Source organism: Manis javanica, chromosome 15 (assembly GCF_040802235.1).
Source record: "Manis javanica isolate MJ-LG chromosome 15, MJ_LKY, whole genome shotgun sequence".
NCBI classification, from domain to species: Eukaryota; Metazoa; Chordata; class Mammalia; order Pholidota; family Manidae; genus Manis; species Manis javanica.
In genome coordinates, this window is record NC_133170.1 from 85,338,749 (window position 1) to 85,366,161 (window position 27,413).

The following is a 27,413-nucleotide window of genomic DNA, read 5'->3' on the forward strand; positions in this document are numbered from 1 at the left end:
CCCGCCCGGGGCTGACTGCGCCTGCGCAGCACCCGCGGAGCCGCGGACGGGAAGTGGGCGGGGCCGGCCCGGAGCGGCTCGCGGGGCGCGGAGTGGCGGAGCGGCAGGTGAGGCCGCGGGGACCTGGGGCGGGCAGGCTCGGGGCGCGGGCCCGGAGGGCTGACGACGCCGGGGTGAGGCTCAGGTGGGGGCCCGAGGTGTACAGGGGTGAAACGGGGCCCTGAGGAACCACAGGGGGCCTAGGGAGGCCGAGGTGAGGAGACCCAGGGTTCGGGGGGCGTGTGGGGGGCTGACGAGTGGGGGGAGCAGCCGGGGACCTGAAGAACCCGAGGCGGGGAGCCCGGGGGCTGGGGAGCTAAGGGTGCAGAACTAGGGGGCAGTCGGGCCGGCAGGGGTGACTGAGCCAAGGCCAGGTGGGGGCTGAGGGCCGTAAAGCAAAATAAGGTGCTGAGGGGTGACGCACCCCCATTTGCTTGGGCTCCAGCCCCTGACCACCCCCACCTCCTAGGGGCCCTGACCCTACCCCGTCAGCCCCTGCATCTTTGGGCCCCCACCCCATGGCCCTCTCCCAAGCGTACTTAAGGTGTTTTAGCTGAAGCGGGGAGACGGGGATGGGCTGCACCCGCACAGCTGTGTAGCCTCAGGCAGGCCACTTAACCTCTCTGTGCCCCTGACTGTAAGGATTTCCACACAGGGCCTAACATGTAGTGGGTCTGGTTGGATAGTGATTGACCTCTCCCCCACAGCCTTCCACCGAGCTGGAAGTGACACATATCCTGAGTGACACATGTCCTCATGGCGTACCCTGGGGCAAGTTCTGAGGGCTGAACGGTACCCCCACCATGGGAGATAGAATGTGAGGCTGGCACTCTGAGGTCTCCAGCTCACTTCTGGCCTTTATGCCCATATCTTGCCTATGTCTAAATTTCACTCTTCCTCCTGCAACCCAGGTGAAAGTGACAAAGGCATCGGAGGACCCGGTTTGAGTCCAACTTTGCCATTTCCTACTTGTGTGGCCTTAGGCGGGTTGTTCACCCTCTCTGAGCTTTTTCTTCATCTGCAATGTGACCTAATACCATGTGCTTCTCAGCATAGTTGTGAGAGGTAAACAGAACAAATACCACTTTGAAGGCTGAAAACCTCCGCACAAGTTCATTTGTAGAATTCTTTTGAGATACCGCCTGAAGCCAAGCCTGCCTGTAAAATATTTTCTCTGTTGCCCACTGTGCTCCGCACAGTGTGTCAGCTCTCAGGCTGCATATCTCAGCCCACACCACCCACTGGTGGCGGTGGAAGGAAGCCAGCACGCTCCCTCTTGCCGTCACACTTTCCAGCTGCCAGGCACCAAGGGCCCTGCTGTGTCCAAGAGGACAGACAGGGGTGGGCTCCCTGGCCTCAGGGAGCTCATAATCTAGTGAAAAAGTTGAGCCTATAAAAAGTGGTGGTTGCACAACCATGTGAACATGCTTAATGTCACAGAACTGTACACTTAAAAGTGGGTAAAATGATAAGTTAAACTTAATGTATATTTTACCATACATTATTTAAAAGGAAAGAAATATATATTGGAAAACATCTGGAAGGGTTTACATCAACCTCTTCCCAGGGATTATTTATGAATAAAGAAGATTCTCCATTTGGAGTAAAATGTTTAATGATGAATACAATACTTTTGTTGCAGTGAATGCAGTTTCCTGTTCTGAGGGTTGCTGTTTTTTCCTTCACTCGGGTTCTGAAGCTAAGCAGGACTCAACAAGTATTTTGTCAGTACCACCAAAGTCATGAGTTGTACAAATGTACAGTAATTGAACTTCATTGAGTCAAAACTGGTAAATTAGAGGAATGTAAATATTTTAAATGGAAAGAGAAAAATGGACTTTTTAAAAGTCAGGTGCAAGCAGAAGCTGTAGCACCACGGAAGCCAGCTGGACCCCAAAGGTGTGACAGTCCAAGCAGAGCTTGGATCAGGGAGGTCCGAGGGCAAAGGGGAGCGCCTTGAGGCAAGGCTGGGAACCGGAGCTGAGGGGCTGCACCAGGGCAGGGGGCGCAGAAACGGGAGACAGGGCCATGGGAGAGGCTGAACCCGAGGCTGGCGACCGGTGAGGGGTTTCTGCCGTGGCCGGGAGCCGGGCCCCACAGTGGGACTCGCTAGTGTGAACCCTGCCGAGGAACTGTTGGGAGGTTACGTGGCCCTTCTGCGGCAGCCGTCACCTGGAAAGAGGAGGAAGTAACAGGTGTTGGGAGGTGAGAAGAGGGTACAGTAGGTTCCCTCAGAGCGGCGACAGCCGTGGGCCCTGGCAGACGTTGTCCGGCACGGTCCCAGAGCTGGGAGCATCCAGCCGCAGGGCCGCATTTGGCCAGACTAGCCGAGGCAGGCTGCAGTGGGGGCTGGTGGCTCTGCATTCCTCCCATGCGCCCCCCCCACTCCCCCGCCCTGGATCCTCGGCGACTCACACAGCCTCATATGCGAGCCCTGCCCCACAGGAACCCTCACCAGGGTACCCAGCTTGGCAACCTGCATCAGGCCTGGCTCTGCCTCACGCTGGATTGCCTTGTCTTACTGCCGGCCAGCTGACCACTGCGTCATTCCTGAGACTGTCCCCTTCTGTTGGTCTCACAAGGGGTCAGGGCCCCAGCACCGTCCCCAGGCCTTCCCAGTACTCCGGGGGGCTGCCTCCGAGGCCCCATTTGAGGTAGGAATCTCTCCTCCAATGGTCTTTGTGCCTTTATCTCTAGGCCCTGGGCTCCCAGGGCTGGGACTGTTTGCTCATATTTGTGTGGCATCCGTCACAGCTTGTGTGATCAGTTTGTTGGAAAAGGAAGGCAAGGACAGCGATCGCCCTGTCCTCTTCCCCAGATGGGCCCCGGGGAAGGAAAGCTGCCTCCTGGTGCCCCCTCACCCGCTTCCACTCGGTGATTCGGAAACAAGCCCGGTCAGTTCTCCGCAGGCAGGGTGGCTCAGAGGGCAGCTGGCTCAGACCCTGAGAGTGTGCCAGCCGGCTCCCTGGCAGATGCAGGCCAGGCGTGCACACAAGCACTGCCACCTGTGCTGCCCACCCCCCTGCGCTCCCAGGCCCCACTCAGCCCTCATGTCATAGGCTGCTGTCCAGGCCCATGCTGGACCCTGGGCTCGGGGGTGGGCCAGGGCAAGGCCCAGGGAAACGGGCAGACAAGGGGGGCCTTCAGGGCCAAGGAGCAGCACCCCAAGGCTGGAAGTAGAGACAGGGCACTGCATTCCAGAATGTCAGCAGATGCCACCAGCAAGTGAGGGCAAAGGTTAAGTGTCTTGGATTCTTTGCTTTACACTGTGGGCCAGGATTTCTCAAACTGGGGCCCTCCCGAGCGTTCTGGGGGGGTCAGTGAGATGACCGCTCTATCAGTTTGATCCTAATCAGGCATTTACATGAGCTACTCTGAGCCTCCCATTTCAGTGCCTATAGACTATTTGTTTCTGGACTAATAATCTTACTGAGCCGGCAGCATTTTTCGGCCTGTGGGCGCTAGCTGTTGTCCGGGGGCAGCTCTGCATAACTTGCATTTCTCTCCCCCGAGCATCATCAGGCCAGAGCTGTTCCTGCGCGGAGGAGGCGGGTGGGCCTGTTTCTCTGCCCGGGGTGCCCGAGCCTGCTGGGCAATTCACCCATCTTGTTGTTTTTCCCTGGCTTGATTCTCGTGCTCTGCAGCTTGGCCACCGTGGCTGCCCAGGCCTGCCAGCCTTCCCCCTGGTTGACCCTCACCACCCCCATGGGCTTTTCTGATTCCCCCACTTCACAGTCTTATCCTTGAGGTTATAATGTAGTTTTCTGTCCTGCTCTCATCCTGACTTTTCCATAGTTAGTTTACATTCTTCATCTTTTTACCTGTTTGCCTTCTGTAACCCCAGGCTGCAATATATTTACTTCTACTTATGAGCAAATATAAAGGATAACAGTTTAAGGCTGTCCCCATAACCTTCCATCAGAAATGCCCCTATTTCTATATTATTTCTGTCTACTTAAAAAAAAATTAACTTTCGATTCCTGCCTCTGAAAGAGAAAGGTTTTGTGTTTTCTAAAATGTCCCCCCGTTTTCCCTCCAAATCGTCTGCTGATCAGAGTAGCATGCCCTCTCCACTTCACTGCCATGCTCTTCCTGTGTTTTGCCTTATTCTTCCAGAAATATGTACTAAGTTAGTGTCTCTCAACAGGGCCGGCCCTGCACCCGGCTGCGCCCTTCGGCAGGCAGTGAGCTCTTGCACCTCTTCTCATTTGCAACGCCCTCCATCCTCCAACTCCAAACCCCTGTCCACAGCTGCCCTTTGGCAAGGTTTGCAGGCATAGAGCTTCCAAAAGATTCTCTCCTGTGGTCCTGCCCTCTGGGAAGGGCTAGGAAATTGATCCCTAAATTCCCCTCCTAGAACTTGGGGTGCTGCTTAGACCCTTAAGGAATCCTGTCAGAGGGTGTTGTATATTTCCCTGGGGGATAAACTTGGGGGATTTGTTCTGAAGACTGTCCTGGCCCAGAAGCCCTGAGAAACCCTGAGAGGGAGCAGGTCCCATCCGGAGAGGAAGGGCCTGCCTGTGCTGAGGGCGGCGGCAGGGAGGCGACACCCTGGGTGTGTGCGGTGGACAGTGGGGCCTGGATAGCAAGTGGGGAAGGGTGGAGCAGTGAGGGACCTGGAAGGATGACACGCAGTCCATTTGGGTCTGGGGGAGTGAGAGTGGGAGGCAGGAGTCCAGGCAGCCTTCTGGGAGCCTGGCAGACAGCCCTTTGCTAGCATGTGAACCCAGGAGGCAGAGAAATGGGGCAGGGGAGGGGAGTGGGCGGGCTGCCAGTGCACCTGGGTTCTGAGCTGGGGTAAGTGAACTGGGGGTCCACCTTGCAGGAGGGTGGGGCCAGAGGTGGATGAGGCCCTCGTGTGGAGGAGGAGGTGGGGTAGTGACAAGCTTGTGACAGAATTCCTCCTGGACCCCATCATGGATTCTCGGGCAAAGGGCTGCTTCTCTCTCAGCCTCAGTATTCCCATCTGTGAACTGGGGGCTTGTCCTGGCTCCCAGGGGACATGCGTGTGAATTCCTGGGCAGTGCACAGGGCCTGGCAGCTGGTGAGGCCCAGCCTTCCTAAGGATGCGGGGAGGAAGAGCCCGGGAGATGGGGTAGAGTGCCCAGGCTGGTGGGCTCTACGGCCTTTCCTCCAGCCGGGGCTCAGCAGGCCCAGGACTGCTCCGACTGGAGCGGACGTGTCCCAGATGCCCCGTCTGTCCTGGGTTAACCCTCTGCTTCTATCCTGCCCACGCTCTGGGGTGCTCCACAGCCTTTGGGCCTCCAAGCTCCCCGACTGGTCCATCTTGAAACAGCCCAGGGCTGGCCCTCCCCTGCACACTGGCCCTGCCACCACCCAGGCCCTTCTTTCCTTCCCTGGCAGGCGTCCCTCTTCCCCCTCGTCACCACTACTAGGCTCACAGGCCTGATGGGATCACTGCCTCTCCTCCTGGCTGCCCAGGTCCCAGGGTCAGGTCGAGTCCCTCACCTGCCATGTTTATCTGCCTCAGGGGCCTGACCCTGGTGTCCCTCTCCTGACCACCTTTTGCCAGACCAACCACCTTGCACCAAAAACCCCTTCCTTCCTTCTCACTTCTCCTTCCACACACCCATGCAGCCCCTGCTCCCAACTGTCTCCTGAAGCCACTCCTCAGGCTCCCCAGTGTCCCCTCTCACACCTGTGTCAGGACACTGGCCAGGATCGTATTCCCATTTAGTAGGGCCCCTAAACTATGTGTGAGGCCGGGTGGCCCTGCCCTTCTGCCTTGAGGCGCTGGGCTTGGTGTGGCACCTGCCATGTGCTGCTTCAATGAGGAAGAGAAAGTGAGGCACTGTGCACTCGCGGGGCGCAGCTACACCGAGAGCAGGGCGCCCATCGTCCTGTGAGTTGCTGACTCCCACACCTCTCCCCAGAGTGAAGACTACCTGGGCCCCCGGGATGCTCTGGGCATGGCCTGTGGAGCCCCACAGCAGAGCAGCCAGATGGCAGAGGAGACCCTGGGCTTCCTGAATGCTTTCCTCCACGACTTCCCAGCACCCCCACACCCGGAGAGCCCTCTGCCGTGGAAGGTCCCCGGGGCAGCGCTGAGCCCGGAGGAGGTGGAGGGCGAGCTGGTCGAGCTGGCGATGGGCTTCCTGGGCAGCAGGTAGGCCTTGCACCCACGGGCGGGGCTGCACGGGATGGGAACAGGGCACCTGGGATGGGCACGTGCCAGCCTTGACCGCAGCTGCTGTTCACCCCACACATCCTGCGCTGTGTGGGAATCCCGGGGACAGCACTGCATTCACTTCCCGGGATGGCCGTCACAGTACCGTAGACTAGGCGGCTTAGAACAGAAACGCACCGTCTCATGTTCTGGAGGCCAGAAGCCGGAGATCAAGGTGTTGGCAGGGCCGTGCTCGCAAACAAAGGCTGTCGAGAAGAACTGGCCCAGGCCTTCCTCTTAGAATCCACTTGGCCTGTAAGCACATCACTCCAGTCTGGCCTGGATCGTCACGTGGCACCCCCCTCCCCCCACCATATGTCTGTGTCATCGTGGGGCATTTCTCCCTGTCTGTGTCTCCGCTCCTTGGAAGGATGCCAGTCCTGTTGGATTAGGGGCCCACCCTGCTCCTGTACAAACTCGCCTTACGCCTGCGAAGACCCTCCTTCCATGAGGGGCACATTCTGAGCCACTGTGGGTTAGGACTTCCACGTATCTCATTGTGGGACATGATTCAACCCATGACAGGTGCTAAGTGGTAGGTCCTGTTTCTGTCCCACCTCACAGACAGGGAGACAGGCCAGGTGGGGTAAAACATCATGGCCCAAGGCCTCGTGCTCAGGGGGGTACAGGGCCGGGCCATGTGCCCAGCACACAGGCCACACCGCCCCTTGCCAGCATGACCCAAGAGGTGGTGGTGCCATCTGCATTTCACAGGTGAAGAAGCTCACACACAGAGAGGGGACACAATCAACTGAGCAGATTTTGAGGGAAATAGTATCATGCCTGCCAGCAGCCATATGGGCGGCTCGTGGCTGTTGGGCCAGCAGGCCACTTGGCATCCAGGTGAACCTCTTCCCTCCCCAGGGTCCCCGCCAACGGGCCCAAGTCACAGCATCACCCCTAAAGTTGGGACCACCCCGGCCTCAGCACCCTGGCATTTTAGTGTCCCGGGTATGCCCCCTCTGTGGCTCCCCACACCTCTGAGGGCTTTCTTGCTAGAACCACGAGGCCCCAGCAAAGTCAATGACTCTCACTCACCCCGTGCAGCGAGGGAGCCGTGTCACAGCGCAGCAAGGCCACAGGTCCTGGGCCAGCTCCGGGACCACGTCCACCCAGCGTTCCCCACAGCCCCAGGGAGCGCAGAAGGCAGTGCCCATGCCGGTGTCCCCAGGGGCTGGTGGTGTGTACAGAGGGCGTTGCTGGCTTGTTTTGTTTTGGTCTGAGGAAGTACTTCACGCAGGTGATATAAAGCGGATCAGTGGAGCAGAGGGGGCCCGGGTGCTGGTGGGGTGCAGGTGGGGAGGGGAGGGGAGGTTCCCCAGAGCCCTGCCTCCTTCCTCAGGTCTGGGAGCACGAGGGGAGGAGAGGGAGCTGGTCAGCGGCAGTGGCTACACTCAGAGGGGAGAAGGGAAGTTGGGGGGCCGGGCCTTGGTGGGCACCAGCCTGAGCAGTCAGTCCCCTGGGTGGGGGGAGGCGGTGGAGCAGGCGAAGGAGATGCCCAGAGGGGAGGGCACCGGGCCAGTGGGGCTGGTTTTGCTCTACAGCAGTGGAATGGGAGGGTGAGGAAGAAGACAGGCTGGCAGCCGTAGGGGAGGTGACCACCCTCCTCCCCAGGGAGGGCCCTGAGCTGGAGAGGTCAGAGGTCAGTTGGAGGGGTCTGCCCCATGCAGGGCCTTGCGGGTGAGAGATCTAATCATGACGGAGTAAGGTGTCTCAAGCTACATGTGGGGAAAACCAGGACTTGTCTGTGGTTGAAGTGGGGGCCCAGCCATGGGCGGGAAGGTGGCAGCAGGCCCTGCGCACAGGTGTTGAGTGGGCGCCCGTCAGTGTATCAGATGACAGCAGGCCTGAGAGCACTAGCGGTGGGGCAGAGACCAGGGGCCGCGGCCCCTCAGCCCAAAGCTGGAGCAGGTGGTGCGGGCCTCTGCAGAGCTCCCATGGCCCTTCGGCCCCTGTGAATCCACCTTTAAAGCACCTTAAAGCGTAATGTTTTCAAGTCTTATATTTTCCCAGTCTTAATGGATGTATTTTCCGTTATTCTTGTCCTTTTCTAGTGTTTCTTTCCTGCATAGATGTGGACATTCACACACATGGTCACATGTTGTCTGAACTGCCTCTGAGCGTCATGAGCACCCCACACGCTCACTCTGGGCAGGCTCCAGGCGAGTTGCCATCCCTGCGGCCTTCACCTGGGCCCGTGGGTGTACCTGGCCGAGCAGACTGGTCCGTGGAGGTTTTTCATATTGGAAATGGTATCTTGAATGAGACTGCCCAAAAGTCAGGTCCAACTGAGTTCAAAGGCGAGGCAGTTCACACCCTGTCTTCCCCCTTGTCATCAGTGGCTCTGCGTTACATCTCAGTCCCTGAGCAGCACACACTTGTTTATGCATTTTCATCTCTGCTGCTAGAATGTGAACTCCTTAGAAACTGCGAGGTGGGCAGTGGGCAGGGCTAGTGTTTCTAAATACCCGGGCCTTGCACACCCTTCTTGTTCACTGCGGGACCCGTGCAGGGCCTGAGTGCCTCGAGGGCACATCGGGTGGCTCCTGGATGAGGCAGAAGGTGTCCAGGAAGTGGGACCTGTGGCCCAAGGCCAGGCATTGTCTGGGTCCCCAGGCCGGAAGCTGCCTCCTTGGCCCCTGCAGCGTCAGAGGGCCTGCAGGAAGCCACAGCACGACCTCATGGAGCAAGGAGGGCAGGCGCCCCTCTCCCTGCCGTAGAAAAGGAAAGCCGGCGGTTGGCAGGAAATCCCCAAACGGCAGAGGAACTCATTTCTCATGTCTTAGCTGGTTGTTTTTCAAAGGCAGTTCCAGAGGCTTCTCCCCTGAGTCACCCTTTCATTTAAAAAAAAATCACAAATTCCTCCCATTAGATTCCTCAGGCCATCTGTAGACACCATAGGTACCCAGTCCCTGGAGGGACGGAACCCACGCCCCTGGCTGTTGAGAGATCCTTGCCTTCAGAAAAGTTGGCATGTCTGCCCAGCACAGAATCATTGATTGCCCTGGGCACTGGCCCCAGGCCTCAGGGATAGGCACCTGGGAGTAAACACAAGTCCTCTAGCCTGTGAGGGGCTCCAGCTGGCAGGGAAGCAGATTCCAGGGTCAGGGCTTGTCCTAAAGGCTGTAGGGTCACCAGGAGAATCAACCCCTTATGCTTAGGGTAGCCAGGGAGGGCTTTCCATGATGCGGCATGGGAGCCGGTCCCTCAGCAGGGGCCTGGACAGGCCCTGGTGTCCACGGACAGATGTGCATGTCAGAGAATTTCCAATAGTCTTTCCTTCCCCCAGCTTCAGTCTCTCATACCCAGGACATCCCAGGAGCTGCCACTCAGCCCTCTGGGCTCCAGTTTCCATTTGCCCCCCTCTACTTGCTTCCCACCCCTGCCCTGCCAGCCCTCTGCTCTCTCTGGGCAACCTGTCTGACCTTCAAAGCAGACAGCCACATCCTGCATCCCAGAATCTGCTTTGGGAATCACCCCACTTCTCTGGCTGCTCTCTGTCCCACCACCCTCCTCCTGGGCACACTCCTCCAGGTTGCATCCCCCACTGCCCACCGATCCTAGGCCTTGACCTCAGCAGAACCTGACTCCCTGCAGACGCAGAACCCACTGGGTGTCCTGCCCAGCACCTGCTTCTGGCGTTTGCTGGCAGTCTGTGGCTTATAGGCTCAGCACTCCAGTCTCTGCCTTTGTCTTGTCTGACTGAAGTCAACACAACTGTTGTATTTAAGAAAGATAGTTTATTCCTAGTCTTTGTTAGGCCCAGGGCCTGAGAGTGCCTGTCGGTGTGATCAATAAACTGCACGAAAGCCCCTTCCTTTGGAGGCACCTCAGATACTTTCTCTACAGCAGGAGGTATGTGCAGAAAGGAGGCTACGTTTATCAATATTTAAAGCAGTGTGGCATGGATACATTTAGTTAGTGTCCCAAAAAATCATGTTGCAGACATTGTGATGCCATCTATGTGTGTGAGGAGGCAAGGATGTTATCTTACCTATGCTGACCAGAAAATACCTGACTGATTACACTTCTGGGAGAGGTTGAAACTGCAGTTCAGTTAGCTTAGGTATGAAGCCCTGGTTTGGCGACTTGGCCTGGCAGAAGTGACCCATGTTGGGCCTGTGTCTTTCTTGATAACAGTGTCCCCTGGCATTCTCCCTGTATGTCTGTGTCTGAATTTCCCCTTTGGATAAGGGTGCCAGTGTTACTGGATTGGGGGCCCACCTTATCCAGTATGACCTCATTATAACTAATTGCATTTGCAGCAACCCTGTTTCCAAATAAGGTCACATTTGGAGGCTCTGGAGGTCAGAACTTCAATATATGAATTTGGGTGGACACAATTCAACCCATAACACTCCCCAGCCCCCAAGGGTCCCCAGATGGTGTTGGTGACCAGGAGCTGTTACCTGGCTGGACATTGAGCAGTTTAAACTGGCTGCAGGGCCAGTGGACACAACTCAACACATCTGTGCACCCCCTCCCCACCAGCCCCAGGTCACGCTTGGTGTAGCACAGGCCCAAGTAAATGGCGTTGAGTGAATGTCCTGTCCAGCTGCCTGAGGACCAGCGGCTGACCTGCTTACTGTAGGCATATATTGGGGTGCAGGCAGTCAGCTCTGCCTCCAGAAGGGCCTGCCTAAGCAGAAAGCAGCCCGAGGGCTCCATCTGGAGCATTTGGGCAGGCACGGGGGTCCTGGCTTCTGCCAAGGAGCCGGCCGCACCTCACTTCTTGTTCCTCTCCCCAGGAATGCTCCACTACCACTTGCCTCATGTCTGGTGCATGAGGCGGTTTCCCAGCTGCTCCGGACAGACCTTTGTGAATTCAGGAAGTTGCCCAGGCAGGAGGAAGAGGACGACAACGATACAGAAGAGAAGGCCCCTGTGATCTGTGAGTTCTCTGCCTGGGCTAAGCAGGCAGCAGACTTGCCAGCCCGTTAGGGGACAGGCCACAGGCGAGCCAAGTTTGGGAGACATCAGGGCTCACATGGGCCCCACTTCCTTTCCTGTTTCCCTGCTGGAAGGCCAGTTGTGGGCACCACATGGCTGAGGGCCTTGAAGGGGCAGCGCCAGGCACACATGCTCACAACAGGGTGGCAGAATCAAGAGGCAGAGAATGCATTCACAGCAGCATGGAGCCATGGGAGGGGGTAGTGACAGCCGAGGAGAAGAATGAGGCTGGTCCCGTTTCACACAGGAGGAAACCCAGGTGCTAATTCACAGTTGCCCCGTCTGCTTGTCTGTCTCAGCTGACATTGCACCACGGTGACAAGGACGTCTGGAGGGTGATGTGCAAGCAGGTTTCCTGGGGGGTGACCTCGGGGTCCCACTGGTAGAAAACGCCAGAGCTCAGTCGTTGCCTGAGCCCAAGTTGGGACCCCGTCAGGCGCAGATCCAGTGGTGTCTGTGAGAACGTGGGGAAGCCAGATGGAGGTCGGTCTACCCGCCTGCCTGCTCCTGGCACAGTGGTCAGGGGGTGGCCGAAAGCTGCACCACAGGGCCAGAAACCCAGAAATGGGGAGTGAGCCTCCTCATAGAAAGGCAGGGCTCTTGTTTTGCATGTCTTCCGTTCACTTTCCTGCTACTGCAGTCCCCTTACCCGCAGGGCACACGCCCCAAAGCCCAGTGAAACAGTGGATAGGACTGAATACAATACATGCTGTTGTCTCCTGTACATACACACCTATGACAGTTTAATTTAGGAATTAGGCACACTAAGGGATTAACAGTAACTAATAATAAAACAGAACAGTTATAACAGTATGCTGTACTACAGGTCCCCTGCATGTGGTCTCTCTCAAAACACCTTATCTCGCCTCGCACCCACCCTTTTCCCTCTTGTGAGAGTGTGAGCTGGGAAAATGGCCTACTTAGGAGGTGAGGAGGGCAATGGGTAGGCACTCCGACGCGGCCTCAAGCTACCATTGACCTCCTGACAATCTGCCAGAAGGAGGACCCTCTGCTTTGGGATGGAGGTTGAACTCAGGTAACTGAAATCGCAGATAAGGGTCGGGGGTCCTGGCATGTGTTGAGCTGGTCCGTTTATATATTGCACATTGGCCTCCTCCATCACAGCACAGAATTATTATCTACGTCTAAACAAAGCCTTAGTGTGAGCGTGAAGGGGAAAGCAAGGAACAGGTAGGGAAAGATAAAAATAAAAACACAGGCAGCCTGTCGGGGCAGTCGGTGCGGGCCCTTCCCCTCTGCGTCCCCTGCCTTTTCCCGGCTCCCCGCTCGCGTTCCATCCTGGCGGTGACCGGCAGGCCCCACCCAGCCGCTGCAAGGAGGCAGCTCCGGCCCCGCCCCCAAGGGCGCGCGGGGAGCCAGCGCCCCCTGCTGGCGGGAAGGGAGAGCGCGGCGGCCGCGCCCGCAGAGCCCGGGGGCTCCCAGGCGGGAGAGGGAGGGAGCGGCCCACGCCGAGAGAAGCCCCGTTCTGCCCCTGCCCTCCCAGCCGGCCTGGCTCGCGGCCTTGCTCAGACCGCCCCCGTCACGGGAGCAGAACGTAGTCGGCCGTCTCCAAGCCAGTCTTAGAAAATTGGTGTCAGGCGGCTGATAAGGAATCGCCTCCCGCGGACAGAGGTGCGGTTAAGACCCTGTGGCCGGAGCGCGGCCCCGCGCCGGTTAGCAGCGCCTTGCGGGGCGCCAGTGCCCCCCTGCGTGAGCAGTCTAGGCCGGGCGTACTCCCGCTGCTTATCGTTCTCTTTGGTAACTGCCCTTGGCTTGGGCCAAGATTCAAGTGTGAACACGTGGAGGAAAATCGTAGCACAATCTAAGGCGAGAGAGCAAACAGCACCCTGCGCCTGCCTGGGTGTTTCAGGCCCATGAAAACACAGCCCGGGGTTTCCAGAGGGAGGGAAGGGCCGAGCAGCAGGGCGGTCACCTGCGCACAGCGTCTGCGGAGCGTTGGAGGAGGGTGGGCGAGGCAGGGCCATGTGGACTGGCTGGCGGGGGGTGGGGGGGTGGCGCTTCCTGCTGGCAGGAGATCCACAGGGTCAGGCACAGGGGGGACCTGCCTTCCCTAAAGTGAGCCCTTCCTCACCCGCAGCCACTCAGGCCGACCCCGCGCCCCTTGCCAGATGCGAATAGTCCCCACGTCCTTGGTATGGTAGCGCGGCCAATTTAAGACGCCCCAACTTCATGTGTGGGGTCCTCCACATGCCTTCCCTGGCCTCCTGCGCTCACAGACCTCCAAGCCTTCCCTGGCCTCAGCCCTTCTGCAGCCCGAGCAGGAGCTCTTCACCGACCCACGACTGTGTGTAGCAGGCAACATGCCTGGAGTCTGTCCCGTTTTCAGCCGCCTTCCCTTGAGTCCCTCCCACATGCCTGGCCCTGATTCATCTGTATCTGCCACTTGCACCTGGGCCAGCAGGGGTCCCAGGAGGGGTCTGTGCATCTAAACAGACGTGAGTCTGTGAGGCAGGCACCTGAGGTTTCCTTTGGACCTGTTAATTGCTAATCTTCCCTTTAGAAGCCAAGTTTGAGCAGGATTTGGGTTTTTCTTTTAAAATTCATGTTGTGGGGGTTATCACCTGTTGCTGTATGTAACAAGTTGCCACCAGATTAAACGGCTTAAAAACAATACACCCTCATGATCTCAGAACTTCCGTGGGTCTGGGACTTGGGAGCAGCTGAGCAGGTGCTTCTCCCACAGTGTCCGTCCTGAGATTGTGTTCAGACAGAGGCCAGTGGGTGGAGGTTCCACTGCGAGGGTGCTCACTGCTGCTGGCAGGAGGCCTCAGTTCCTCACCACAGGGACTCTGCACCGGCTGTCTTCTCGTCATGACAGCTGGCTTCCCTCAGGGAGACAGACAGGGAGAGAGGGGGAGAGAGCATTCAAGGTGGAAGCCATGTTTTTCCTTAATATCATGACAGAAACATTGTACATGCTTGCAAACTTCATAAAAGTCCATTTTTGCTTTACTCTTTTAATTTTTTTCATATTCTCTTCATTTGATATAAAGCAAAGTTGCCTTCAAAAATCCCAAATAGTCTTAAAAGGAATCCTTTTCCATAGCAATTATTTCTCTATGGAAGATACTTTTCCCTTCTAGAAAGTATTCGTGTGGGGGATTTCAGGTTACTGTGTTGGGGAAGATGGAGGGACATTTAGAAGCACTGTGCTCCACTGCTCAGGACGATTGGCTAGACACAGGCCTGGACGGCCCATCCCAGAAGCCCAGGGCTGCTGGTAGCCCCTTCTAAGCCTCTCTGTCTTCCTTGACTAACATTTAGCTACGATATAATAGCCCTTTTCCCCACTACCCACTCCTCTCTTCCATGTGCCGTCCACTTCCATTGGACCCTGTTGCTCTGCTTCTTAATTGCACTTTACTTTTATTTATTTTTTTAGTGACATATAGTTGATAGACAATATTATATTCGTTTCAGGTCTACCCTTTAGTTTTTTAACTAAACGTTGTTTTCAGATAACCATAACCTCACATGCAGTTGTAAAAACTAACAGAGGGACCCATGCATCCTTTGCCCAGTTTCCCCCAATGCTGACATCTTGCAAACCTATAATAAATTAGTACAACTGGGATGTTGACATAGTCAAGACACAGAACAGTTTCATCTGCGAGGGTCCCTCCTGTTAACCTCTGTGGCCACTGTAACACATCCCTAATCCCTGGCAACCGCTAATCTCTGTTCCTACAATTTTGTTACTTCAAGAATGCATACACATGGGGGAGGAGGGGTGGGTGAAATAAGTGACAGAGATAAAGAGGTACAGACACCCAATCAGAAAATAAATTGGTCACAGGGATGAAAGCAGACACAGGGAATAGAGTCAGTATTACTGTAACGTCTTTGTATGTTGATGGAGGGCAGCTGCCCTGACCATGGTGGCCATGTAGTGATGTCATCAAGTCACTGTGCTGTACACCTGGAAGTTACATGTTGAAACACAACTGTATTTCAGCTTTTTTTTTAAGTGCATATAAATGGAATCATAGTCTCTGATTTGGGGGAATGGCTTTTTCACTCAAGTGTAGTTCTCTCTCTAGAGAATTCAGCCAGTTTCTTTGTATATCAGTAGCACCTTCCTTCTGCTGACTAGTACTGCTTGGCATGATGTACCAAAGTTTGTTTAATTTGTGTGTTGAGGGGCATCTGAGTTGATTCTAGTTTTCAGCTATTACAGATAAATCTGCTGTGAACATTTGGGCATAGGTTTATATGTGAACATGGTCTCAACTTCTCTGGGATAGGTGCCCAGGCTTGCAACTGCCTAGGCCCTCGGCAGTTGCAGGTTAGTTGCAAAAATCATTTTTAATAGCTGCTTAATTCATTAAGAGAACAGACCAGAATTTACTCTGTCATTGGATCTAGATTGTTTCTAATGAATGCACGATTATACATAACTCTGCTTTGTCCTGAAATTATCTTTGCATTTCTGGCCATTTGAGCAGACTCGCTCTACCATTGGACAGGCTTCCGGTGCGTATGGCCACAGCGGATGTTTCTCAGTGGTGATGACACAGGCTGTCACAGGGGATTTGTGAGGCTGCTGTGCTCGGAATGCCCCGGGTGACAGGCTGTGGGGTCTGTGCAGGCCTGTGGTGTGGGGTGTCTGGAGAGCAGCAGGGGCCACAGGAAGTGGGGCAGGGAGAGTGAGCGGAACCACAGCTGGCCTGTGTTGGTGTGTCCTTAACAATCCTTGTTGTGCCCATCAGTGCTGGATGCCAGCAGCCTGGCCTGCAGCTTCTTCCACCAGCTCTGGGAAGTGTGCAGCCAGTGGCGGGAGCACGTGCCCTCAGCCGCCCAGGTTCTGCAGCGGCAATGGCTGGTCTCCATCCACGCCATCCGGAACATGCGCCGCAAGATGGAGGATCGGCACGTGTGCCTTCCCACCTTCAATCAGCTCTTCGGCCTGTCTGTGAGTGCTCCCCTCCCAGTGCTCCACCTCCCCGCCCCGGGGTAGCTTGTGAAGCCGGTGTCCCCAGTCAGGACAGCCTAGGAGGATCTCCTAGCTCATAAGTGCTTAGGCCAGGGTGACCTGCCTGACGGTGTTGGCCATGCTGATTCTTCCAGACCCTGTCCTAGTCAGCACCAGGGCAACCCTGAGGCAAGAGCCTCTGGCCAGGCCACAGCCCCGGTCGGGCGCAAGGCCAGCAGGGCTGTAATTCCCACTGCACCCCCCAAGGACCCCGTGGACCGCGCCTACTTTGCTGTTTTTGACGGTCACGGAGGGGTAGATGCCGCCAGGTATGCTGCTGTGCATGTGCACGTCAATGCCGCCCGCCAGCCAGAGCTGCTCACAGACCCCGCCAGAGCCCTCAGAGAAGCCTTCCGGCGTGCCGACGAGATGTTCCTCTGGAAAGCCAAGCGAGAGGTGAGAACCGGCAGATGGGCCTCATGCAGCCGGTAGCCATTACCCTCAGAGAGGCCCATGCCCTGCAGAGGGAAGGAAATAAAAGTGGTCAGTGGAGTTACAAAGTCCTCACGAAACTCTGCTGGCAGCCATGCGTCTTCTGCTTGCAGGAAAGTGGGGCTTGTGGTTCATTTGAGCAGAAGCATCCAAGAGCTTGCCCCTGCTCCTGAATGCCTGGCCCTGCCCCACCACAGAGGGTGGACGAGCCTCACCAGGAAGGGCAGCCGCTTTATGATGTGCCCAGGATTTCATTTTGATGAGATATGGTAGGGGGACCAACACAGGGACATCTGCCTTGAGAGAGGAGTTTATCACATAAAATTCCCAAGAGGAGATGTCACGCCGCGCAGCTCACACGGGGAAGCACCAGGTCCGTCGGGAGGCAGGGGGAGGAAGGGCAGCACAGTCCTGCGCCTTTGCCATGGCCTCCTCAGGAAGAACAGGCGAGGCAGCACTGCGGAGCCACAGCAAGTGTAGGCTGGACGGTCTGAAGACCCTCAGCCGGCTCTGGGCTCGAGGTGGGCGCCAGGCATCCAGGCCAGGGGAAACAGCCTGGCGAGAGAGATGAAGGAGGTGGTCAAGGACACAGGCTGCACACGAGCCAGTGCACGGAAGGTGCGCTCCCAGGGGCACGTCTGCTGCCTGTGGGAATCAGCCAGCCCTGGGCGTGGCGTTCTCTCCATGAGGCCCATATCTCCAGTTTATCAAAGATAATAAACACAGAAAGCACAACACACAGTGTGTACACAGCCCCATCTCCCCTTGCTCCCCGGACAGGGTCTCGGCAGGCTGCCGGCATCCGCTGGGGATGTTCTTTCCTTGGGGGTCTTGCCGCATAGGGAAGAAGAAAAAGGGTATCCAGCACCTCCTCTGTGAACTTACCCCACCGGGAGCTCACCTGCAGACCTGCAGCAGGTCCTCCCAGCTGCCTTGTGGGGTTGCTACTAAGATTGTGGCCACTTTAGACATTGGGAAACTGTGGCCTAGGGAGCTTAAAAGGCCTGCCCTGGTTGACTCGGCTCATAAGATCTGGGAGGGAGTGTCTGTCATCAGACACTCTGAGCACAGACCTCAGTGGAAATCAGCAGAGCTGGACTTAGCATCTTAACGACAAACTATACAGCATCTGAAACTGGGAGATGGAGCCACACACCCCGGCCTCCTGGCCAGTCACCCCTAGGAGGTGAGGAAGGCCCAAAGCTCCAGGCTGCTTCTCAGCGCACAGGAGGATTCTCTGAAGCAGGTGCTTAATACAGTTCATCTTTATTCTAAAATAGCTCTATTGAACTATAGATGACACATAATAAGTGGCACGTATTTAAAGTGTACAGGTTGATAAGTTTGGACATTGGTCCACACCTGTGTGGCCACTACCACAAAACATATTCATCACCCCCAGAAGTTCCTTCCTGTCCTTTGTTGGCCCTCCCACCTGCCTACCTGCCCCCCACAGCTGCTCGCCTGCTTCTTGATAGTCCAGATGATTGAGGGCTGTAATCGGGGGCACACAGGAGACGCCCTCCTCTCAGGCAGTGTGCTCCTTGAAGCCTCGTGGTGCCCTGGCACACTTCAGCTGTCCAGGCCTCGTATCTGGCCGAGCACCATTCCTAGAGTCTTCCGGCTGCCCAGGTGTGTTCCTGACGTGTGGGCGCCTAGCCCTCCCTCACCCTCACGGGCCTCTCTCCCTGCAGCGGCTGCAGAGTGGCACTACGGGTGTCTGTGCGCTCATCACAGGACAGACCCTGCACGTTGCCTGGCTCGGGGACTCCCAGGTCATCCTGGTGCAGCAGGGACAGGTGGTGAAGCTGATGGAGCCGCACAAACCCGAGCGACAGGTAAGGGGCTCCGTCTGCCCGTGCCTGGGGCACCCTAGCCCCCCTCATGCTGGTCCACGCAGGGAAGCAGTTGGCAAGTGGGTGAGGAAGTGAAAGGGGCCCCGGGTTGTCTTCCCAGAAACTCTTAACGCTCCTCCAGCGGAAAGGCTCCCCTCCTGACTCGAGTGACCAGGGGCCCACTAAGCAGCCAAGAGCCCAAGTGAGCCCTTCCTGTGGCAGCCACACAGAGCCCAGAGCCTCAGGGTGAGCTCAGTTAAGTGCAGCAAGGCAAGGTGCGGCCAGCTACCTGGGCTGTGGAGGAGGAGGGCTTCAGGGAGGAGGTGACGCTGAGCTGGGGTGGGAAGGATCCTGGCTTGGGGCTTCATTGGGTAGAGACTGTGCTGGGACCTTGAGATCACCCCCCTGTCTGAGCCTAGGGAGCCTCGCCTGGACACGAGTTTGACACTCCTACCTGGACTACAGTTCACAAAAGCATCCGGTCTGTCTGTCTCCTGGGGGTCCAGCGAGTTTGCACACCAGGGAATGCCCAATACTCAGCCTGCCCTGCCTCATGGGCAGTCCACGTCAGCGCATAAAGACCTTCCCCAGCATAGGGCTGCATGCATTTCTGTGGTTCCCGATCTCTTGTCAATGGACATGAGGATTTTCCGGTACGTCAGCGCATAAAGTCCTTCCCCAGCATAGGGCTGCATGCATTTCTGTGGTTCCTGATCTCTTGTCAATGGACATGAGGATTTTCCGGTCTTCCGGTACTCATATCCACACGGGGATAAGTACCTTTGTCAGCACTGAATTGTTTAGAGTTAAGTGTACCTCTGGAGCCGATGGCTGGGGCAGGATAGCTGCTGGGCAATGCAAGGTCACTGTCTTGGCAGACTGGCCGAACTGCCCCGTCAGGCAGGGCCAGGCTGTGCTCGGGCTGCGCATCCGCAGGGGCCCTTCCCCACGGTCCACCAAACCGCGAATGCCAGCCTGTGGGGCAAGGAGGCAGCGGCTCAGTGTGTCTCACAGAGGACTATCATCACAAACGCTGCGGATCACTGGCGGTACCTTTCCTGAGAACGCGCCATTCCTGTTCTTGGCCCATTTTTCTCCTAAGCTGTTTCTGGATTTCTTACTGATTTGCTAGCATCTTTTATACATGAGGGAGGTCAGCTCCTTGTCTGCACAGCTAATTTGCAAATAGCGACCCCCCTTTGTCTTTGTTTTTTGGCTTTTGTCTTATCCCTGGTTAGTGTGTATGTAACTGAAAGGAGCTTTCTTTTCTCTTGTGACTCCTGGACTAGCAAAGTACTGCAGGGAGTATCAGGCCATGGTCAGTACACCAGCCGGAAATGACAGCAGTCTCAGGGCTCTCTGCAGCTTCCAGACTGTGCTAATCTCCTACATCTGCTCTCTCCATAGTATAGATGGGAGAACTGAGGCTCAGAGAGGTTAGGGAACTTGCCCAGCACACACAGCCAGGAAATGGCAGGCACCCTCTGTCACTCCACTGCCACCGTGGTACGGGGACACTTGGTGCCTGCTCCCTGGTGGGTCCTTGTCCCCCAGACGTGCAGTCAGGTGAAGTGCAGCCCCAGTTGAGACTAGATGCAAACCTCTGCTTGGGGTGCCAGGCCTGCTTCTGCCCACCTGCACACAGGCTCAGTGTTTAGTGCTCCTATGAAGCCCAGCAGGGCCCTTTCCCAGGCAGCGCTTTCCAAACCCTGCCTGAGCCCCGCAGCATGACACCGTGGCAGGGGGCACAGCCAGCCAGCCATACTCAGTCCTGGCTCTACTACTTCCAAGCCTGGGGTCCATGTCTGTGAAGCGGGGTTCCCAGGAGGTAAGGATTTCATGGCCTGGTGCACATGGGTGTGGGAGACTGCTGCACGGAGAAGCATGCCAGAGTGTCTGTTTTCTCATCAGTTGTTTATCTGTACCCCACATGGCTTCAGAGACCACATCCCAGCTCCCCCCAACCCTTGCCAGCCGCTTCCAGCTGGAGGAGCCCTGTGAACCTGACCTCAGCCTGTTACCCACACACATAAGTGATCAAAGACTGGGTCAAAGGTTCCCCACAAAAACAGGCATCACCACATTGGTCATGAGAGCAGGACGCTGGTTATAATTGGTGAGGGCAGTGGGGGTCTGGCAGCTGCCAGTACCGGCTCCAGGAAACACGTGGGGACCCCGTGTCACTTGTGCTGCTGGATTCAAGCCAACAAACAGTTGGCACCTACTCCACATGGGATGCTTTGCTATGGTAGTGAGCCTGGCAGCTTCTCTTGGGCTGCTGGCAGGTGAGAGCTGCAGGACGTGGGCAAGGTGCCAGGATGTGCTAAGGAGGGAGCTGAATCTGAGGGGCTCAGTGGAATCCCAAAGGCAGGTGTGACCCCAGCGGGCCGAGGTGCAGTCTGGGAGGAAAGGGCACATTGAGCCAGGACCAGCCACTGGGAAAGGGACACCTGCTGGGGAACTTTGTAAGAGTCACTGGAAGCTTGGGGAATGATCAGACCAGAGAGAAGGCTGAGGGCTGGGTCACTAAAGAGGCCACTGCAGTCACCAGGCCTGCTGTAGGGATGCCCCGCCTACAGCATCAAGGACAGAAAAGGAAGAGTCCAGGCTTTGGGGATGCAAGAGGGCCATGGGCATCCAAGAGGAAGGCGATGCCACTAGCCAGGTTACCGGGGTGGGGGAGGGCGAAGTGGGGTGTTCCCCATGAGAGCAGGGTCCGCAGGGCTGGTAGGTGCCCTCTGAAGATGGGCAGGGCTGGGGACACAGCCCTGGGGGCTACGTGCTCACAGAGCCAAGGGCATGCAGGGAAGGGAGGCTGTGACAGGAGACGGAGCAAGGCCCATCAGAAGTTGGGGGGTGCAGCCCGGCGGGGAAGGCAGAAAGGGAGCTGTCCTGGGCACGGTGCTGACCTCGGTGCCAGCCCAGCCTGGAGAAGCTGGCCTGGCAGTGCACAGAGGAGCGAGGCCATGAGGAAGTGGCCAGTGGGGAGACCCCCCCAAAGCAGGGGCCAAGCCCTGGTGCCCAGGGGTCAAGAGGGGCTGCGAGGAAGGACAGAACCATGCCTGTGTCCTGTGGGGTCAGGAGGCTTAAACCTGGCTCCCCGCTAGTCCTATGGGCCTGACAGGATAAATAGGGTAACTAGGGAGAGTTGGCCCCCTTCTCCATGGCGCGAGGGTGTGCTCCCCCTGGGACACGTGGGGTTCACTCCATCCACGGACACATTGTTGCTGCCCTCAGGCAGCTGGGTCACATCTAGGAACCTCTCCTTTGGGAGAATTACTGGACCAAACTGGTTTTAAGGACTCGTGGCTGGTGTGGGCCTCTGCCCTGTCCTCTGAGGCCTGGGGCTCCTTTGGGAAGCTGGACAGCCCCCCGGGTGGGGGTGAGAGGATCGGGACCAGGACACGGGGCTCGTCCAAGGCCTGATTCAGCCCTACCGAGCGTCCACACCTAACACACGCTTGGCCTTGTCCCAGCAGCTTGAAGGGAAGGGACTGTAACCCCTGTGACAGGTGAGGCAGCTGAGGGGTGCGGCTGTGGGTCAGTGGCCACAGTGGCCCTTCGGTTTGCACCATGACCTATTTAGCCATTCCTGCAGCTGCAGAATGTGTAGATTGCTCATATTTCTCACTGTCTTACTAGTACTTCATTTGGGCGGCGTGATGTGTGGCAGCCTTGCTGGGTACCCACCTGTTGGCTTCACCCAGGCCCCGCTCTGTGTCTCCCACAGGACGAGAAAGAGCGCATCGAGGCGCTGGGTGGCTTCGTGTCCCACATGGACTGCTGGAGGGTCAATGGGACCCTGGCCGTCTCCAGAGCCATTGGTAAGGAGGTGAGGTGCGGTGGGGGAAGGTGCCCAGGTCCCAGTCCTCCTGACAGGTCCACGGGCTCACTCCGCTGTGCAAGATGGTGGTGCTACGCACTGACAAAGTGCCTGGTCTGTGGGGTTGTGTAATCAGATCGTGAAAAGGGGCTCCGGGGAGTGCGGGGAGTGCAGGTGCAGACGCCTTGGAAATTTCCATCTTGCACAATTAACTGCTCTGTAAGTTACATGTCATTATCTCTTAGTTAAAACAGTCCCTTGGAAAAATCTACTAGGAAACCCTTGGCTGCTACTGCACGTGCTGAGATACATTTTAAATGTTCTGTTGCTGAGACTCATCCCCCCAGCTCATGCTGATGGTTATTTTCTCTTCTAAATATAAGAAAAACAGCACCCCACCCCCATCCCGTCTCCTTGGCATCCTGTCCAAGTACTCATATCAGTCCCTTCCTGCTGACCATGGGACATCTGTCCCTCCGGCCTCCTGAAACATTCTGTCCTTCTTGCCAAATGTGGCACCTTCTCTACAGCCCCCCTCCAAGCTGCTTCTGCCGCTGTGTCTCTGGACACACCGGGATGGGGAGGCCTCGGGTGGGCCTCCGAGTGGAGACTGAGGGCCGGCTCAGTTCCGGGGGTGGGGGGGACATGCCAGGTGATTCCCTGTAAGGGGGCGATGTGTCTGCCCAAGGCCAGCCAAGATCAGAGGGAGGGGCCCGCAGAGGCCCCTGGGATCTGGGTAAGGCGAGGAGAGGGAAGTGGGGCTGGGGTGCCCTTCAAAGGTAAAGCCGACAGGACTTGCTAAATAGCCTGGATCTGGGGATCGAAGGGAACCCACAGATTTGGGCAAAAGGAGCGAGGGGCCTGGCGCCATTCTCCCCAGCAGGGAGATTAGAGAAGCGGGTGTGAGGAGGAGGAGCAAGCCCGGCCCATGTCTGATTCCCCGAACCTCAGTCACCCCCACCCCGGCTGCACAGAAGGGAGGAAGCCGCGTGCGGAACTGCAGCCTGGCCCGTGGGTTCCAGTCCTGCCGCCAGGGACGCCAAAATAAACCTGTCCCTCCGCCCTCTCTTGCTGTCTTCACAGCACCTGGCATCCGTGAAGCAGTCTACCCACCATGTGCCCTTCCCTGTGAGCGTGGGCATCAGGGGAGGGGAGGCTGCAGGGAGGCCCAGGCCTGGCAGGAGGGACGGAGCAGTGGGCCGGGCAGCCTGCTGACCGGAGGCACTTCTCTTTTGTGCCCAGGGGACGTCTTCCAGAAGCCCTATGTGTCTGGGGAGGCGGACTCGGCCTCCCGGGAGCTGACGGGCTCCGAGGATTACCTGCTGCTCGCTTGTGATGGCTTCTTCGATGTTGTCCCCCACCAGGAAGTGGCCGGCCTTGTCTGGAGCTGTCTGGTCAGGCAGGGCAGTGGGCTCCATGTTGCTGAGGAGCTGGTGGCTGCAGCCCGGGAGCGGGGCTCCCGCGACAATATCACAGTCGTGGTGGTCTTCCTCAGGGACCCCCGAGACCTGCTGGAGGGCGGGGCCCAGGGGGCAGGGGACCTGCCCTCTGGCCTCTCAGAGCTGGAGACCAACACGCCAGAGAGAAGCTAAGAGGCCTAGGCCCCCTACCCCCACCCTGTGACGCCCTCCAGATGCCTTAGGACCTGACAGGTGGCAGCCGGCAGGTGGGGGTGACCCACACAGTGCTTTCCCAGGTCCCCGAGTCCCTCTTGTGGCTTGCATTGGCCCATGCTGGTAGTCATGGACCTGCACTGGGCAGTAGGCGTCCTGCCCTGCTTGTGGCAGGCCGGCGGGCAGCCGGGCTCCGAAAGAAACCTAGGGAAGAGACCTCACCAAAGAGAAGACAACTGGGAAGTGGACTGGCTCTTGCTCCCAGTCCCATGGGCAGAGGTGGGACTGGAGGCCACGGGTACTGGCTGCAGCCGGACCAGACACCAGGTGCACATGCGGGGCAGCAGGACACTGCATGTGGGACCCTTGGCAGACCCAGGAGCCACGGACATTTTCAGGGATGTCCGGGCGTCCAAGACTAGTTTCTCACCCGCCCTCTGGCTGCCGCAGCTGGGAGGCTTCAGGCCTGCACATGGGCCTGGTGGTCCTGGCTGGCCAAGCCTACTGCCTAAAGTCGGGAGAGTGGTCTCACTGGCAGGAGAGGGCGTGCCAGGGAAGGTCTGCAGGGGTCACCTGCCTGCGGGCGACACGCGGCCCCCAGCCTCCCGGCCCCTTCTCGCCCCTTGACCATCCAGGGGAGAGAAAGCTCAGATGGCGCATGTGTCCTCTTTTTGGTCTATTTTTTTCCAGGGAAAAGTCTAACTCCGAAGCAGTATTTCAGGTTTTGTCTTTGTTTTGTCAGTGCCAAGGTGACATGTTGTGTCATATAACTTAAGCAGAGCTTAGCATTTATTTTATTCCTTAGAAAACTTAAGTATTGATTTTTTTTTTAGGGGAAACTTCTTTTGCAGTATTACTGAATTTTTTTCCTAAATTAGGATGGAAAGAAAAAACTTTTCCAGGTGGTGTTGACAAACCATTCAAGTGCCTTAAACAGCTCTAGGGAAGGCCCGCGCCGGCAGGCCTGCAAGGGGGTCTCGTAGGTATGTAGAAGCTTTTATAGAAGGAGGGTTGATTTTGTTACGGCGACATGATTTCGGCTCAGATTCTTCCTGGGGGAGCCCCTTCTGCCTTTTGTGATGCGCCGCTGACAGCAGAGCAGCCCCTTAACAGCGTGACCTGGGTGTGCGGGGCGGCTGTGGCCCCGCTCGCCTCCCTGCACACCTTGGCCCTGCCACCCGCATCTCCGGCTGGACTGCAGGCTGAGGGACCAAGCAGGCCCTTGCTGTTTGACTAGAATGTTCCAGGTGTCTCGTGTGTTGGTCGTCGAATCAGTTTCATTGGGCAGCTTGCTTAAGAGGCTCTGGAAGGTCTGGAGGCAGCCTGTGGGTCTCTGGCTCTACTGGAGGCAGTGGAGATGCCTTGGGGAGTCTGCCCAGCAGCCCCTGAAGTCCCTCGTTTCTCCTACCATGGCTGGTGACCTCTGCTGCCATGCTGTGCCCACAGCCCAGCCCCCTCTGAGAGCTCCACTTTCTCTAGCACACCTGGGAGGCAAAGCTCAAAAGTCAGGAGACTTCAGGGACTCAGTTGCTCACATTAGTGGGACAGATGGGACATGTGTGCAGAGTTGAAAGTGGCAAGGCTGGGTGAAGGGTCTGGAGGTCAGGGGTCAGGTGGGAGGACCCAGGCCCGCAGTGGTGGGCAGCACTGAGAAGGGCAATGGCTTGTTTAGCTGGAGCTTAGGGACAATGTCGCCAGGTGTTGGACCGTGGGAGGAAGCCTAGCACCAGGTCCCCAAGACCAGGAGGGCCTGTGGAGGGGTTCAGAGGCCACCCGCAGCATGGAGCCCCCTGATCCCAGCTGTACTAAGGGCAGCCCTGCTGGAGAGGAGGCGGGCAGTGGGCACCTCTGTCCTCAGCCCAGGGAAGGGCAGATGGTGAGAGCGAGCTGGCCCCCCTGAAGTGAGTGTGGGCTGTCCAGCAGGGAGGGGGGACACCACCTGCACACTCAGCGTTACCCCCCTCCCACGACTGAGATGAAGAAGCCAAGATGATGCAATCTATGCCTTGCTCAAAGGCTCAGGATAAAAAGCATTTTAAGCATGGTCACAGCAATTCAGAGAACATTGGTGGAAGCCAAGAATGACCTTGTATTACCCGGCCTAACCAGAAGCCCCCTCTTCAGCCCCTCTCAGCGCCGGGCTGGGCAAGAGGCGCGTGCGGCCCCACCCTTCACCACTAGCCCTGCTGCCGCTGGCATGGCCTTAGTGGGGGAGGGAGGTGGAGATGTATAGGCGTCTGCTTTGCTTTTCTTTGCTAATCTTATTCCATGGTTGCTGCTGAGCATGGAGCTTCACCCCGGGGAGTGCTGGGTCACTCCCCTTGGTGGTCTGATTCGAGCTCCGGCCTGGGGCTCTACCAGGAGAGCTCTCTGGGCTTGGCCCAACGCCTCTGCCTCCAAGAACCCAGCTGCTCAGATGCCACTGGGCATCTTCAGCCTCTGTGAGTCCAGGCCCATTTCCCTGTCGGGCCACAGTCCCGAGTCTCGCTGTGTGAGCTGAGCAAGTCATGGTGCTTCCGTGGGCCTCAGTCTCCCCTTCATAGGACACAGGGTTACTGCTGAGTCTGTGCAGCAGCCGCACAAGGCGAGCTGGTGCACCCTGGTGAGATGCTTCCAGCTCTGAGGGAACCCTCCCCCTCTGCTAGCGGGAAGGGGTGATTAAGTATTATTAATGTCTATTCTTAAAATTAAGTGGGTTGGAAAAGAATCGTGCTACAGATGCCAGCTCCTTATATGGAATACAAAAGCCGGTGCAGTCAAGCTCTGCTTGTACAGGTAGGGCTGATCCTGAGCCAGCAGGGGCGGGAACGGGCACATCCGGGCTCCCTCTGCAGGTGGCAGGCGGGAGACCCGGGAGGGGCAGGGCTCAGCTGGCTCTCCAGGGCATCCTAGTCAAGCGCCCACCCTGCTGAAGTCCAGGGGCACTTGCCTCCCTGACCCAGCCCTTCCTCAGCAGGACCAGGAAATTGTTTTAGAGGGGAGAGCAGTAGGGTGCAGCTTCCCACGGGAGAAGCACGGCACTCTTGGTGTCCTGGGTCAGCTTGGGCGAACCCTGCCTTTGGCCACAGCCCGTCCTCCCCTGCCATCCTGGCCAGCTCACGGTGGAGGCCCGGCCCCTTCCCTGCGGTGCGAGTTCTGAGTGGGCCTCTCACTGCTCAGCAGTATTCCCAGGCCTGGCCCCACACAGGCGAAGTAGAAACCAGGCAGGCCCATGCAAAAAAGCTGTTTTTGGTTTGATTCTGCCCACCGCCCAAAATAAGCAGCCCCGGGAGGCTGTGCTTGTCACTGAAGCTTCACAGCTTTGCCAGATCTGCCAAGCTTTGCCATTCCCGTGCCATGCCAGCCTTGCCAAGGGTTTATCTGTACACACCTCAATGGGGCTCCTGGGAGTGCTGTTCTATTCGGGGGGAGGCCTCGATCCAAGACTGGATGGCTGTTGCCCCTGTCCAGAGGGCCAGTCCCAGGGTGAGGGGGCCAGAAAGGCGGTCTCCCAGGGGCTGCTGTGCTCAAGTGTCAATAAACCTCGAGTCCTGAAACCTTG

The 27,413-nt window shown here is 57.4% G+C and overlaps 1 protein-coding gene across 3 annotated transcripts; it reads left to right on the plus strand.

Annotated features, from left to right (window-relative positions):
• Positions 1–27,413, plus strand: PPM1F (protein phosphatase, Mg2+/Mn2+ dependent 1F). Of its 3 annotated transcripts, none has more exons than XM_036993365.2 (9): positions 1–107; positions 5,934–6,166; positions 10,975–11,117; positions 15,907–16,109; positions 16,377–16,565; positions 18,296–18,439; positions 22,167–22,260; positions 23,343–23,387; positions 23,502–27,413. In XM_036993365.2, exons 2-9 carry the CDS (start codon positions 5,970–5,972, stop codon positions 23,849–23,851), a joined length of 1,365 nt encoding a protein of 454 aa, XP_036849260.2. In that variant the 5' UTR covers positions 1–107; positions 5,934–5,969; the 3' UTR covers positions 23,852–27,413. The 3 variants fall into 3 exon arrangements, with proteins under 3 accessions (XP_036849260.2, XP_036849262.2, XP_017502019.2); XM_017646530.3 differs by lacking the exon at positions 1–107 and adding an exon at positions 2,674–2,693; XM_036993367.2 differs by lacking the exon at positions 23,343–23,387.

Excerpts from the sequence above, each read along its gene's own strand:
- PPM1F (XM_036993365.2), top strand. The coding sequence starts at position 5,970 with ATGGCCTGTGGAGCCCCACAGCAGAGCAGCCAGATGGCAGAGGAGACC. Across the intron at positions 16,110-16,376 it reads ATCAGCTCTTCGGCCTGTCT|GACCCCGTGGACCGCGCCTA; the intron begins GTGAGTGCTCCC and ends GCACCCCCCAAG. Across the intron at positions 16,566-18,295 it reads TCTGGAAAGCCAAGCGAGAG|CGGCTGCAGAGTGGCACTAC; the intron begins GTGAGAACCGGC and ends CTCTCCCTGCAG.